This window comes from Miscanthus floridulus, chromosome 2 (genome assembly GCF_019320115.1).
Source record: "Miscanthus floridulus cultivar M001 chromosome 2, ASM1932011v1, whole genome shotgun sequence".
NCBI lineage: Eukaryota > Viridiplantae > Streptophyta > Magnoliopsida > Poales > Poaceae > Miscanthus > Miscanthus floridulus.
Genome location: NC_089581.1, coordinates 5,134,401 through 5,148,798, shown reverse-complemented (window position 1 = coordinate 5,148,798; position 14,398 = coordinate 5,134,401). Strand labels below are relative to the sequence as shown.

At 46.2% G+C, this 14,398-nt stretch overlaps 1 protein-coding gene and 1 pseudogene across 1 annotated transcript; both read right to left on the bottom strand.

Annotated features, from left to right (window-relative positions):
* Window positions 1-770: 770 nt before the first annotated feature.
* LOC136540925 (uncharacterized) lies at window positions 771-2,031 on the bottom strand (annotated as a pseudogene).
* Window positions 2,032-10,195: 8,164 nt separating this feature from the next.
* Window positions 10,196-11,828, bottom strand: LOC136537732 (chalcone--flavanone isomerase-like). The gene is made up of 4 exons (XM_066529692.1): window positions 11,652-11,828; window positions 11,371-11,529; window positions 10,741-10,964; window positions 10,196-10,626 (listed from the first exon to the last, which is right to left on the bottom strand). The coding sequence occupies exons 1-4, from the start codon at window positions 11,743-11,745 to the stop codon at window positions 10,462-10,464; spliced, it is 642 nt and encodes a 213-aa protein (XP_066385789.1). The 5' UTR covers window positions 11,746-11,828; the 3' UTR covers window positions 10,196-10,461.
* Between the last annotated feature and the right edge of the window lie 2,570 nt (window positions 11,829-14,398).

Below are 14,398 nucleotides of genomic sequence, written 5' to 3'. Positions count from 1 at the left end.
TGTTGGGGAAGCACCTACAGCCAAAGATGCGAAGGTCGGTGTAGTTTGGCGGTGTGCCGAAGAGCAGCTGGAACGGTGTCGCCGATCCCATGGTGCGGCATGGTCACCGATTGATCAAATGTGTTGCCGTGGAGAGCGCCTCAGCCCAGAACGCCAGTGGAGCTGCACTGTGGATCAGTAGTGTACGAACACAATCATTAATGGTTTGAAGAACACACTCGGCTTTCCTATTTTGTTGAGATGTGTAGGGGCACGAGAGGCAAAGCTGAGTGCCAAGAGAAGATAGCAGAAGACGCATGGTAGTGTTTTCATACTCACGGCCATTGTCTGTCTAGAAGGCGAGTATTGGCAAATGAAACTGAGTATGAACGTAAGCGATAGAAGAACAAATAGTAGGTAGAACATGAGATTTATTTCGTAGGGGAATTGTCCAGAGGTAGTGTGTGTAATCATCAAGAAAAACAACATAATACTTGTATCATGAATGACTAAACACAGGTGATGTCCATACATCGGAATGAACTAATTGAAACAGGAAAAATGTTTGTGATGTGGAATCATGAAACGGCAGGCGAGAATGTTTACCCAGCCGGCAAGAAGAACATGAATGCTCATCAGTTTTATTACAGCGAAAAGAAAAATTCTGTAGAACTTGAGTGGTAGCTGGAATCCCCAAATGTCCATGTCGCTGATGCCACAGGGACACTGCTAATGAAGTGTGAAGAGCTTGATGGTGTGGAAGGCAAAGGGGGTAGAGATCACCGCTGCTATCACATCGGAGCATCTCTGCCTTGGTATGAAGATCCTTGATTGAAAACCAGAAGGGTCAAACTCGATAGATACATCATTATCATGAGTTAATCGCCTAATAGAAATCAAGTTCTTAATGAGAGAAGGAGAAACAAGGATGTCATCGAGATGAAGAGGCGAAGTGGCAGTGGGGATGATTGTGCGTGCTCGGTGTGTTGCCGACATACGAGCACCATTCCCGACTATGATGACTGAGGAAGAAGAACGGAGGGAGCTGAGGGGGAAGTTACCGGGTGAAGAAGACATGTGTGATGTCGCCCCGGTGTCGAAGTACCACTCAGAGGCACTAGGCGGCTGCTGCTGTGCGTCAGATGACTGGAGCGCCGCGTAGAGCGCACTGGGGTCAAAGACGTTGGAGTTGTTGGAGGTGGCTGTCATGGCTTGCTACGGCTGGAACAGCGACCGAGGACCCAGAACGCCTGCGCCGGGGGCACGGAACGGCATGGACCACGCCTGGACCATGCCTTGCCATGGGTTGTAGCCGGCGGCCCATGGCGCGAATGGAGCGTTGGAGTTGCCGCCATTGTTGTTGGAGCGGGAGCCACCGCCACCGTTGTTCCGGCCACCACCGTTGTCACGACAACGGTCGTAGCGGTTGTTTTTGTGGTTGTCGCCGCCGTTGCCGTTCCTGGCATTACCGGACCTGGATCGATTGTTGGTGGAGCGTTGGGCGGAAGAACCGGAGGAGGCGTCCTTGGAACCAGAGGAGGATGATGAGGAGCCGCCGTTGGTGGCACCATGAGACGTGGTCTGGGCCTGACCCGCCTCGACAGTGGTGTCGTGCTGGAAACTGAGCTCCTCTAGAATGAGGAAGGAGCGGGCGCTCTAGAAGGTGTGCGGCGACGACTTGGACATGATGATCAGCTTGACGTAGCGGAATTTGGGGTTGAGGCCATGAAGAAGATTGAGCACCTGGCTTGGCTCGGAGACGGCATGGCCAATGTCGCGCAGCTGATTGGCAATTCGCTTGAGCTTGGTGCAGTAGTCATTGATGGATAGGTCGCCTTGCACCATGGAACGTAGCTCGGCCTCAAGGTACACCGTGCGCTACATCTCATTGTCCTAGAAGAGACCCTCGACGACGTGCCAGAGGGTGAAGGCGTCGTGGCGATCACGACGGACAATGTCGAAGACACCTTTGGACACGGTGGCGAGTATCCAGTTTACGATGCACGAGTCCACCATGTGCCACTCGCCATCGCGCTCGTCGTCGGGAGTCATCGAGCGGACGTGGCTCTTGATGCCGAACTTGCCGAGAGTTGAATCAAAGAAATGACGCCACTGGCCAAAGTTGCCTTCGTTGAGGTCGAGGATGATCGGGACGTGGTGGCAAATGGAGAGGGTTTGGATCTGGGAGGCAGAGACAGGCACGGCGTCGAGGCCATCGTCAGAGGAGTCCGAGGGGATGGAGGAGGGAAGCATGGGAGCGGAAGAGGAGGCAAAAGGATTTTGGAGGATCAAAGGATCGTCTAATACCATGTAGAGTGAAAGTGATCAACTGGACAACCTTGTATTGATCATGTATGAGTACATATATAGTGTACATCGGGTGGCCTTTGGCCATGGCAGCACATGCGTGAGCGGGTGAGCGGCCTAAGCGGGAGCGCGGGCGCCATGGAGACTGGGCGCGCATGTGGCGACGGAGCGTGCTCTGCGGATCTATGGGCGCGGTGAGTGCGCGACATGCGCAGGCAGTTGAGGACGCTGAAGACGTGGTCAGGCGTTAGCCGTTGGTGAGCCTGGTCCGCTGACAATTGCTTTCAACATCTAATTGATCGTGTACGTGCCAAGAAAGACGAAGGGTTGGAAGGAGAAATTGCTAAGTAGGGGGGAAAGGAAATTCTTATAAAGGCTATCACTCAAGACGTACCAATCTATGTGATGATGGTTTTCAAAATTCCAAAAAACATTTGTAAAGGGATATCAGACACTATCTTACAATTCTGGTGGGGCAATGAAGATGACCATAAAAGGATACATTGGAAGGCATGGTAGAAGCTCTGCATCCCGAAGAAAAGTGGTGGGATGGGGTTCAGAGATTTGGATAGTTTCAACCTTGCTTTGCTTGCTAAGCAAGTATGGAGATTGTTATTTGAGCCGGACTGTCTTTGGGCTAGAGTACGTAGAGCTAAATACTACCTTGATGGAAAGTTATTAAATGCCAAACCGAAGAGTGGCAACTCTTTTACTTGGCAAAGCATTCTCTCGGGGTTGGATTGTTTTAAACAAGGTTATATCTGACGTGTCGACGATGGCTCTCAAATTAACATATGGGATGACTGTTTGATTCTAGCAAGTCATAATAGGAAAGTCATGACACCAAGAGGTCATAATCTAGTTACTACTGTGGATGAGTTGATTAACCCGGTGACAGGAAGCTAGGATGTTGAGCTGATCAGAGACCTGTTCTGGTATGTGGATGTGCATTGGATTTTACAGATACCACTGGTTGCCGGTAGAGAAGATTTTGTTGCATGGCATTTCAATAGGAATGTTTTCTTTTCTGTCAGATCAGCTTATCACCTGCAATGGTCTCACAAATTCAAAGGTAACTTGGTGCAGGAGCAAGCAAGCAGTGTGGGAGACGTGGAAGTTTGGAGAAATTTGTGGAATCTACAGGTTCCAAGCAAAATCAAAATATTTGGTTGGAGAGCGCTGCATGGGGCTATTCCATGTAAAGGGATCCTAGCAAATCGACACATTGAAAACTCAAGTAGTTGCCTAACATGTCATGATGGTTGTGAGGATATCAAACACCTGCTGTTCACTTGTACTCGTGCAAAGGAAATTTGGCAACATTTGGGCATTTGGAACAAGATAGAGAGGGTTCTGAATATTGATAACTCGGGCTGAGTTCTGTTGGCCGACATGATCAACATATCAAGACCAGTGGAGAATCTAAATAGAGTTGGTATAGCGGAGCTGATACTGACGGGAGGCTGGTTCATCTGGTCGGAATGCAGGAAGTTTACCCATGGTGAACCCATTCAGCAGACATCGCAATCTACTTTATCAATAACCAGCCTAACGACAAATTATAAGAATACAGCACGGGAGAGTGTCAGACAAAGAGAAAAATGGAAGAAACTACCAAAAGGGAAGCTTCTGATGAATATTGATGGCAGCTTCAGAGATGTCCAAGGTATTGGTGGAACCGGAGTTATCATGAGAGACTCAAGCGGTTCATTTATAGCGGGATCATGCTCTTAGGGCCTGTTTGGTAGGGCTCTGGCTTCTCTAAAAATGGCTCTGGCTCTGGCTCCTCTGAAGGAGCAGCTCCTCTGAAAGAGCTGAAGCCGTTCTGGAAAACGTTTGGCAAAATGGCTCTTTCGCACTAGACGACGTGAACCCACAGTAAGGAGCCGCGTGAAGCTCGTTTTTTAGGCTTCTCCTGAGCTGGCAAAAAATGGTTCCGGCTCTTGACCGGCTCCCCATGCGGAGACCTTTCCAAAACAGGCGTTTGGCACAGCTCTTGCAAACCCCTGCTGGAGCCCTGCCAAATAGGCTCTTACTTGGAACATGTTATGGATGCTGCCACATTAGAGATTATGGCGCTCAGGGAGGGGCTACTTCTAGCTCAGCACATTGGTTGCTCTAGTCTCATCATTCAATCAGATAGTTTGGAGGTTGTGGAGACCATGAGGCTAAAGATTTCGTCGTTAGTAGGTGGTCCTATCTATGATGAATGTTTTTCACTGTGGCAAGAGTTCGATGCTATATCCATTGATCACTGTGATAGTGAAGCAAATTGTGTGGCGCACGAAATAGCTAAGGTAGCTTTATCCTTAAAAGAGAATTGTATTTGGGTCAATGAACCCCCTACCTCTATTTTTTATTGAAACGTTGGTGAACGATGTAATTTTGCTTGATAACCAATAAAGTGCGCTTCATGGCTTCCTAAAAAAAGGTTTGGCTATGAAAAACATATGTGTTGGAAACAACAGTTACTGAAATGGAAACCAAGAAAAAGAGAGGATAGAGCGGAGCTAGACCAAATTGAATGAGGTACACTTGCTTCATGGATGTATAGTGTATACCATAGAGGTACATATATGGCAAAAAAACATAATACTTTTTTGTGTTTTGGCATGGTGTTGATAGCTAAATTTGGAGAAAAGGAGTTGATCCAAGAATTTCCAGCATAAATCAGGTACCGGCTAAGCCGGTTTTGGTACTTTGTCAAAATGCATGATGGTACCGTCTAAGAAATCTTCTGAAAAGGAAAAATATGTTCTTAGAAGATTATTCATGTGTTCTTTGTAGTGCTAATATTGAGGAGAGCAGCTTTCATCTTTTCTTCCAGTGCCCCTTCAGTATATCCTGCTGGAATCTTCTTGCCATCTCCTGGAACCATAATTTAGATCCTTTGGATATGATGTTACAAGCTAGAGCTGATTTTGGAAGCAGCATTTTCAGAGAACTGGTCATCACAGCCTGCTGGATAATCTGGAAATGTGGTAATGATATCATCTTTGACATAAAAAGCTGCAATATTATGAGTTGGAAAGCTGCTTTTAAAGAAGAACTTGGATTGGTTTGTATCAAATCCAAGCAGAGGATTAGGGATGCCCTTACTAGTTGGTGTGAGAATTTCCCTTAATGTACTCTTTTTTGCCTTTTGGCTCTGAGAGCCTTGTAAAGTGTATATATTGTATTCTTTTACAAATTTAATGGAAAATACAAAAAATAGGTAGGGAGCTTCCCTGCCGACCCCTTCAAAAAAAGTAGCATTCTTCAAGTTGAGGCGATTGAAAAGACAATTTGGAGTTTAGATAAAGAAGACTTCGGGTCTAGCAGAAACCAGCTTAAACGGTTTCCTACACTGGCTAACTGGTTTTTAAACTTCTCCAAATTTAAGAATGGGCATCACCATTGCAATCCTATTATCGAGACGGTCGAAAAACATATATAGAGTACTCAATTTGGAAACCTGACGATGAAATTATGCTATCGGAAAGTTTTTACCTAGCAATCAGAGCAGACTGGATTGTATTTTAGTGCATTATGCAAGGGATCTCGACCTCTCACATGATAAGACCGCTACTTATAAATATACAGGAATCACGACCGATTGAGGTATCCAACAACACAGTCGATCAAAAACCAGTCTATTACCTTCTTCAACATCAAGCTCTTCCGAGTTTCAACATCTTTGCTATTCTATACACCTCTCTACGGGATTTTCGGACTTCCTTGGTGGCCTTGTCGGCCCTAGGGCACTATCAACATGCGTCTTTCCGGTGAATCTTCCTAGAAGACGTTCAAGGGTTTATCAGGCGAAAAAGAGTTGGTCCCGCTATTTGGATCTTCCTTCGCTGCGTGTATCAGCGGTGTGCGGTCTAGGAAGTCTCGTTCTTATTAGTGTGTAACCTAAATTCACGTCAATACATGGATGTTCGCACCTTCTAGACTTTACATAGATCCACCCCTAAGAAATGCAATGTTAAGAATGTGATAAAAAGATGTTATGGACTGCAATGGAGATTGAAACAAATAGAACCTCCATATCCATGAATAGTGCTTTTACCATGACTGATACTCCAATTAAGGTAAGGATTAGAGCATCTTCAATAGTATTTTTTAACACACTCCCTAAATTATTACTCATTTGAATAAAAATTGTTTTCTATTCTTTCAATCCTCCAATAGTTTCTTTATATCTTGAACATACTCTAAAGAGCTAATCCTGCTATCTATTTTTAGCTAGGTTAAAATCTAAAATAGGGGAGGACAATATTTAGAGATCTAATTAAAGAAGATGTTACGAGAAAACTTTTACCAAAGTTTCTATTTCTATACCAGTAAAAAAGATGTAAAATATTAAAACTATATTTTTATTAATAAAGAAGGATAAAAATATTGGAGAGAATCTTCGGCTAGCCAGAGCCCCCACAATGAAGGAAAAGGAGGCTGGCTGGGGTAAGATCGGGACCATGGCAACACCAGAGCCGGAAGAGAAACGGCAGGGGAGTTCACTCCATCCAAGGGTTAGACTTTAGAGGAGGGCAGTTTTTCTCGTTCTCGTCGCCGTCAGAGGCAAGAAGAGAAGATCATCCCTAGCATTATATTATACTAGTCCATCACTCGCGCCCTCACACGCACCGGCAAATCACCTGGTTAAGGCCACAAATTTATCTATGCATATACGATAAACAACCATAATAAGGAAAAGCAAACAGTGCCAAAAGCGAAAGAATGGCTGCACAAATTAGAGTGGAAGCAGGCAGACTGCTAGAAAAAAAAGCAGAGCAAGGCTGAACCAAGAACTGCAACAGTGTTCATAACATTGACTGAACAGCTTAATCCTATGTCACATATTGCACATAGTAGAGCAATGGAGTAAGTTGGAAGATGGTTGTACCTAGACAGAATTGGGCTCTTGGCACATGTCCTGGCCTCTACAATTGACTGGATGACTATACCAAAGGCTGTGAGGGAGAAAACAACTATTCAATGACAACAAGCATGAACCAAAAGTATCAAAGCAGCGAGACGCGGAACTTACCATTGCAATAGCAACGCAGTTTCTGCTGACACTACTCTATTCAGATCAGGCAAGAAGCTCCAATACTGGACAGGTAATGAACTTTTTATCCTCGTTTTAACCAGAAAACCTTGTATTCACAACATTAAATTAGGAGATGCAGATGAACTGATTTCCCATTTGTCAGAAAGATGAAGCAACGAATTTCAAACTTTGAGTGACCCAAATAGGACAGAGGATGACAATGCGCGCGTAGACAGTACATATCTAAGTTTAGGACTAAATTGTGCATTAACTGTAGAAAAATTAATAGGAACTACTGAAATGGCAAGAGCTGACCATGGATACTTAGAATAAGTTAGCAGAGCACATTTACATTGCCATCAGCAAAATTCTGAAAAATTACTCATCAGTTGGCACCTAGTTGGTCTTGAGAAGCACCTTAATTTGTAAATGTATAATTTCAATACAAATCTGCACTGCCCATGGCTTCAAGATATAACAACCAGAAAATGTCACAAACACTCAATCATTAGTGAATGGCCAGCAGAACTTGCAAAGTGAAAAACAACAGGGCATGCAATTAATCTCTGAGCTAGAATGAAATGAAATATATGAGAAAAAGGGATAGGGTATGCAATAGCTGGTAATGAGACAATTGGGTAAAACTAAATCACCTTAATACAATCCATTAATTCAACATATAACAACTGGACAAGAACCCAAGATCTAATTATCAAGAGCCTATGAACCTGAAAATTCGAAACAAATCAATCAGTTAGCGTACAAGCATGACCAGATGAAACAATTATAAGAAATTGAGAGTATTTACTTGTAGAGGAGGCCATGGGGAACCTACTTCAGCCATCTTGATAGAACACTGGTACTAATGAATCTGGAATTCAGCTTTGGAACAAATGGTACAACGGAACCTCTACAGAACAACAAGCAATCATCACTATATAAATATATAACTACATAAAAGGAGAACTACATAGATAAGTAGGACCATAATCAATGAACGTCACCTGAGACGGATGCTCTGTGTGACGACGAGCGGCCACGAAGCCATGCTTCTGCCTGTGCGGCGGCCACGACACGGCCGGTACCCACCCACACTGAGCCACATCAGGAGAGGGGGAGAGAGGCGCGCGCGGCGCGTGGGGAAGCGGAGGGGATAGTGGCCGTCTGCCCGCGGCCGCAGCCACCGGTGCACCGCTGCATCAGGAGAGGAGAGAGAGAGAAGCGCGGGGGAGGGGATAACCACCGTCGTGGCTGCGGCCATGGCCGGAACCCGGTCGCGCCAGTGCGCCGCCGCGTCGGAGGGTGGCCAACGCAGGGGCCCAGCCGTTTCGCCGCCGCACGGGGAGAGAGGGAGAGAGACGGCGGCGCTGGCACGGGCGGCGCGGGGAGGGCCGGCGAGCGGAGAGGGAGCGCACGGGATCGAGAGGCCCGATCTGGATCTGAATCTGGAAGCGAGAAGAAGTCGGTGGAGCAGGATTTTTTTTTGCTGCTGTTGAGCTGAAGGAGGGCGACATGTGGAGCAACAGTAAACAACCGGAAGAGTAAATCTGAATGGTAAAACTGAGATCAAACGGCGCAAAAATTTTCTGCTAACGTGGACGGCCGAAGCAAACTGGCTTAATATATTAGAATTAGAATACTAGTACTATATAAGAGAAAAAACGCAGGAATCCAGATGTCTCACTCCTCTAGTGAGATCAGGAACCGTGACTAGTCTCGCCGTCCTAGTAAGGGCAATCTCTAAAGTCTCTGCTTGAGTCAATTGATCCACGCATGCTGGGGAATTAGGGGTGCAACATATCTGCGTTTTTTTATTCAAATGTCACCCAGACGACCAACATCGAACGGCGTACATGCGACCAGAAAGGCAGAAACACGACGCCACAGCACAAACAGACTGAAACACAACCACGTTTCGTGTTCTTGGAACGTCTAAACGTTCCTGATTCGGAAAATTTATGTTCTCATTTTACAAAATAACACTCGAAGTTCATGTTTCCGTTCCCTTTTGGCAAAATGGCTGCTAAGAATTATTCTCTCCGTTCATAAAAGAATGTAATTCTCGTTTTCCGATGAGTCAATCAGTTTGAACTTTGACTAAAATTATAAAAAAAAATACAAACATTCATAATACAAAATTAGTATCATTAGATTAGTCAGAGAAAATATTTTTATAATAAATTTATTTGAAGATATAAATATTAATACTATTTACTATAAACTTGGTTAAACTTTAGCTAAGTTGATCGGCACAGATCCTATAATTGTATTTTTTTTCTGGAGGAAGTGAGTAGACTTTAGTTGAGAGCAGTTTTCTTTTCTCGTTCTCTGTCGCCGTCAAGAGAGGTGACTATTCCTAGCATTATGGCCCCGTTCGCTTCGCTGGAAAAACAAGTTTAATTACTATTTTGGCTAATTTGTTGTGAGAAAAAATATTATTCTAACTAAAAAAACAAGCAAAAAATACGGATTACGAGATACGCAGACACGCATGAATCCTGGATGTCTCACTCTAGTGACTAGTGAGAGCAGGAACCGTGACTAGTCTCACTAAGGCCGCGTTTAGATCAAAAAAAATTTGGGTTTCGACTACTGTAGCATTTTCGTTTGTATTTAGCAATTAGTGTCTAATTATAGATTAATTAGGTTCAAAAGTTTCGTCTCGCGATTTCTCACCCAACTGCGCAATTAGTTTTTTTTTTATCTACATTTAGTACTCCATACATGTGCCGCAAAATTCAATGTGATGGATAAATTTTGGGAACTAAACAGGTCCTAAGCAATCTCTAAAGTCTCTTTTTGCCGTCATAGTACTAAGCAGTCTGTAAAGTCTCTGTTTTTTATGCAAAAAAAACTAAAGTCTCTGGTTGAGTGGAATTAGGGGGTGTAACATATCCGCGTTTTTTTATTCAAGTGTTACCCAGACGAGAAACAGCGAACCGCATACTACATGCGACCAGAAAGGTAGAAACACGACGCACAGCACGGACAGACAAGACGCGACGCGACAGATGCGCATGCACCGGCGCGGCATCTGTTCGGAGGCACGCGAGGCCGGCAGCAGATGCGAGATGCCATGCCACCCAACGATGTGATTGCTTGATTGGTTCTCTTTCTCCTCGCGGCTCCGCTCGACCGCTCGCTCAGGCGGTGAGGAGCTCCGACACCCTCGCCGCGAGGCTCAGCTTCGCGGCCGGCGAGACGCCGTGCTCTCCGATGATGGACTCCAGCACGGCCTCGCACAGAGGCTTGTTCTCGATCGCCACGCCGCCGGCCGCCGGCACCGACGAGTCCTTGGAGAAGGCGACCTGGATGGAACGGAACGGATCGGGTCAGAACAGCAGCGCTGGTACGTGTCACCATCCCATTTATTTCGCACGGAAATGACAGAAAGGAAACAACAACAGCAGACAGCTACTCACGGTGAGGACTCCGGCCGGCGAGTGCGTGAAGAGGATGGAGGCGCCCGGCGGGAACGTCTCGGGCTTGAACACCTCCTTGAACTTCTCCACGGCGACGCCCTCGGCGTCTGTGTACAGGCCGACGGCCTTCCAGTACGCCACGCAGTTCTCCGTCACTTTCTCCGCGTACTGCTCGCCCGTGAGCGGAAGGATCATGGTCACCCGCGTGAACTTCTCGAAGTCGCCTGAGACAAACACATACCAGAAAGCGGCAAGACGTACCATCAATCACTCACATCGGTCGGTCTGTCGGGCCGGTCGGTCGCGTGCGGCGGCGCCGGCGCACGAGCGAAAAAAAAAAAAGAACAAGGCACCTTTTTCACTTTTAGACTCAGAAACCTAAAATAGATAGCGAGAGATCTAAAATTAGCCTCTAAAAGACTACGAAGACCTACTTTAGGTTGTCTGAGAGACACAACCTAAATATGAGTATCCTCCCTTCTATAAACCCATTTACAGAAAGGATTCTATCTTATCGTTGGAGGAGACGTCGAATAAATATTCAACCTTTTACCTGTAGCGCTATAAAAAAAACGAATAGATCTTGTATTTTATGTGTTGTTGTTGAAGACAGCCTTGCTACCCACTCACCCTTGACGACGTCGCGGAAGAAGCCGGCGTCGGACGCGAGCTCGTCGGCTGTCTTGCCGGCCCACTTCTTCGCCAGCGCGGACACGGCCGCGTCCTCCAGGTACACGCCGATGGCCGTGAACTTGATGAAGTTGCCTCCGATCTCGAGGCCTCGCACGCCTGCACGCGCGCGCGACAAGCCAAGAAGGGTCAACCGGAAGCTGCCATGCCATACTCCCCACCACCAACTAGAGACAGACTGGCACGGAAATGGAAAGGAACCTCAACGCAACGCAACGCACCTGCGCCGCCGAGGAAGTGCGAGCCGGCGGAGCCCGGCGGGCGGGCCACCGGCGGGAAGACGACGCCTTCGACCACAACCTCCGGCACGGCCATTTTCGCACGGCGCGAGGGAACCGGACGCAACGTAACAGACGAACGAAGCTGGCTATGGTTTTGTGTATGGAGCAGGGCGGGGTTGTTGCGATAAGTAGGGGTTAGCTGGGAAGCGACACCTCAACAGTCGTCATAAATAATAAAGACATCTAGGGTGCCACCAGTTCCGGCTAAAATTTGCACGCATGCCACCGTGATCTACACGAAAGTCAAAGTCAATAGCAGCCTTGATAGTTGGATACCTTGAGCAGTTGAGCTTATTATGGACCACGAATACCAGTATGCATTTCTAGAAAAGAAAAACAAGACATAAGGTTAAAAGGTAACCTTAAAATATACTGAGGTTATATGATTATATTAAATTCGATAAGCTTACAAGTAAACCATAGTTTAAACTTAAATTATCTTTATTTACTATCGAAACATCGTATTTCACCGATTTACTTTCAAGCATAGACATATTACAAACTATAACAGAATGAAGAAGACCAAAAAATAAATAAAATTGTTATGTGATGATTGAATGAATTCACTCTACTTATTGACCGGTTTTATCAAACTAATTTATAATTTGACGTTAATCCTGTGATTCATTAACTTTATCGTTATTATAGCTTTACTCAAGTTGCCCAAGCCCAATGGATCGACCCGGCCATTCTCATCCCTACAAGAGGATCATCCGACTTCCGACCAATGTGATGGTGGCTTGACCTACAGGCCGATTTTTTTTTATTTTTTAACTATTTTTTGAAAAAAAAATTATAAATATGCCCCTGAATATATGATTTCAAAATCTGGGCCTTTAGCTCGGCGTCATCATTGCTGGCACCGAGGTCTTGGGCTCGACGCAGACATGGCGGTGATTTGGCAGGCAGCTCGACGCCATAGATCCTGGCGCCGAGCTTGGCGCCGTAGATCCTGGCGTCGAGATGACGTTTTAACCCCGGCCCAAACCTTTCTGCTCGAGCCTTCTTCCACTTCTTTCTTCTCCCTCTCGGGTTTTTTCTCTCCCCACTTTGCCCTGCCTCATGAATCGGCATATTGGACCTTGGAACTTTGATTTGATCCGTAGATCATCGAGAGCAAGGTATCCTCGTCCCCCTCCTAGTTTTTTCGCATCGATTCGGTATATATTAGTCGGATTTTTCAACCTAAGAATCGCCATGACTTAGGGTTTCATACAATTTTTAATATTTGTATTATACAACCGTAGGATGATGCCAAGACGTGGAAAAAGCTAGCAAACCTAGTGTCGGTGCAGAAAGTAACCAACACATAAATATTTATAGATTTGCCATACGTTGTGATCCGATATGGCCTAGCACTCAATGACACAGGGTTTATACTGGTTCAGGCAACGTGCCCTGCGACCAGTTTGAGTCGGTCGGTGACTTTATTTTCTAAACCCAGGTGCTCGAAGTTTGCAGTCGGCCAGGCGCTGCGGGAGGCCATGAGCCGGCCGAAGGGACGGCGGTGCAGCGTGACCGCGGGAGCACGTATGAGCACGCGAATGGCAAAGGGGACTCGCGCGTGCTCGAGGCGAGACGGAGCGGCACGACAACACGGCTCGAGAGGGGCAGCGCCATGGAGCCATGGGTGCAGGGAGAAGCGAGGCGAGGCAGAGCCACGCACGGACGGTGGAGGGGCGCTACGGCTTGGGCGCGCTAAGGAGACGCAAGTCCAGCGTGGCCGAGGAACTCGAACGCGGCGACTGCGGCCTCCAGATGCAGAAGCAAGCAGAGAAAGAGGAGCGGCCGGAGGCAAAGAAAAAGCAGAGCGAGAGCATCAACTCGCCATCCTCAAGAAGCAAGGTAGGGGCAGTAGCAGCGGCACAGAGTGGCCCAGTCCGCTCGGTATGGTCACGTCGGCGTAGTGACACTAGCTGAGGCAGGCAAGGACACGTAAAGCATAGACAGACAAGACCGAGGTAGCAGAAATAGAAAAGAACGGAAGAAAACAACGGGAGTGATCGACCAACTTCATTAACGTCGGGACAGCGTGGCATGTTACGGCAGTGCTGCAGAGCGACAGGATGATGCGAACAACAGGACGACCATCTTTCTTACAGGCAAAAGACAGCGGCCACGTAGCAGTAGCAAAGACGCTCGCATAAGACGTCGATCGCAGGACAACAGTGGCATGGACGAGATGGTGCATAGTTTCAATGCCAGACGAGTACGCTGCATGCCAGGAAAAATAAACGAAGCTGTTGCGCTCTCTCTCTCTCGTTAGTTCGTGCTTTCAAAATAGACACACGAGCATTATATATATATAAAAGTTACTTTTCCTGCTTAATCTAATAGTTACTTTTCCTGCTTAATCTAATAGAAGAAACCGTTCGCTATCCCTTGGCTAGAATTATTGTCAGGCATTCCTAAATATCTTTACATACTAAGTAATTCGACTGGGCTATTGATTCAAGTCCACAAAATTAAGTCACACATGATTCACTTATCGCTTCTCGTATGCTTTAAATAAAAAAAATCCGAGAAAATCATTAAAAAAATTCTTAAGCCTAAATCGCGGTGCTAAACGAGCTCGTAACACCAGGGATGTTATAGTTAATTGCTTTCGGTTCTTAAAACAAAATTGGTTGTATTATAGTTATGGTTCTCATTGACATTAATTAGTGATGTCTTGATTTTTGTTTGTT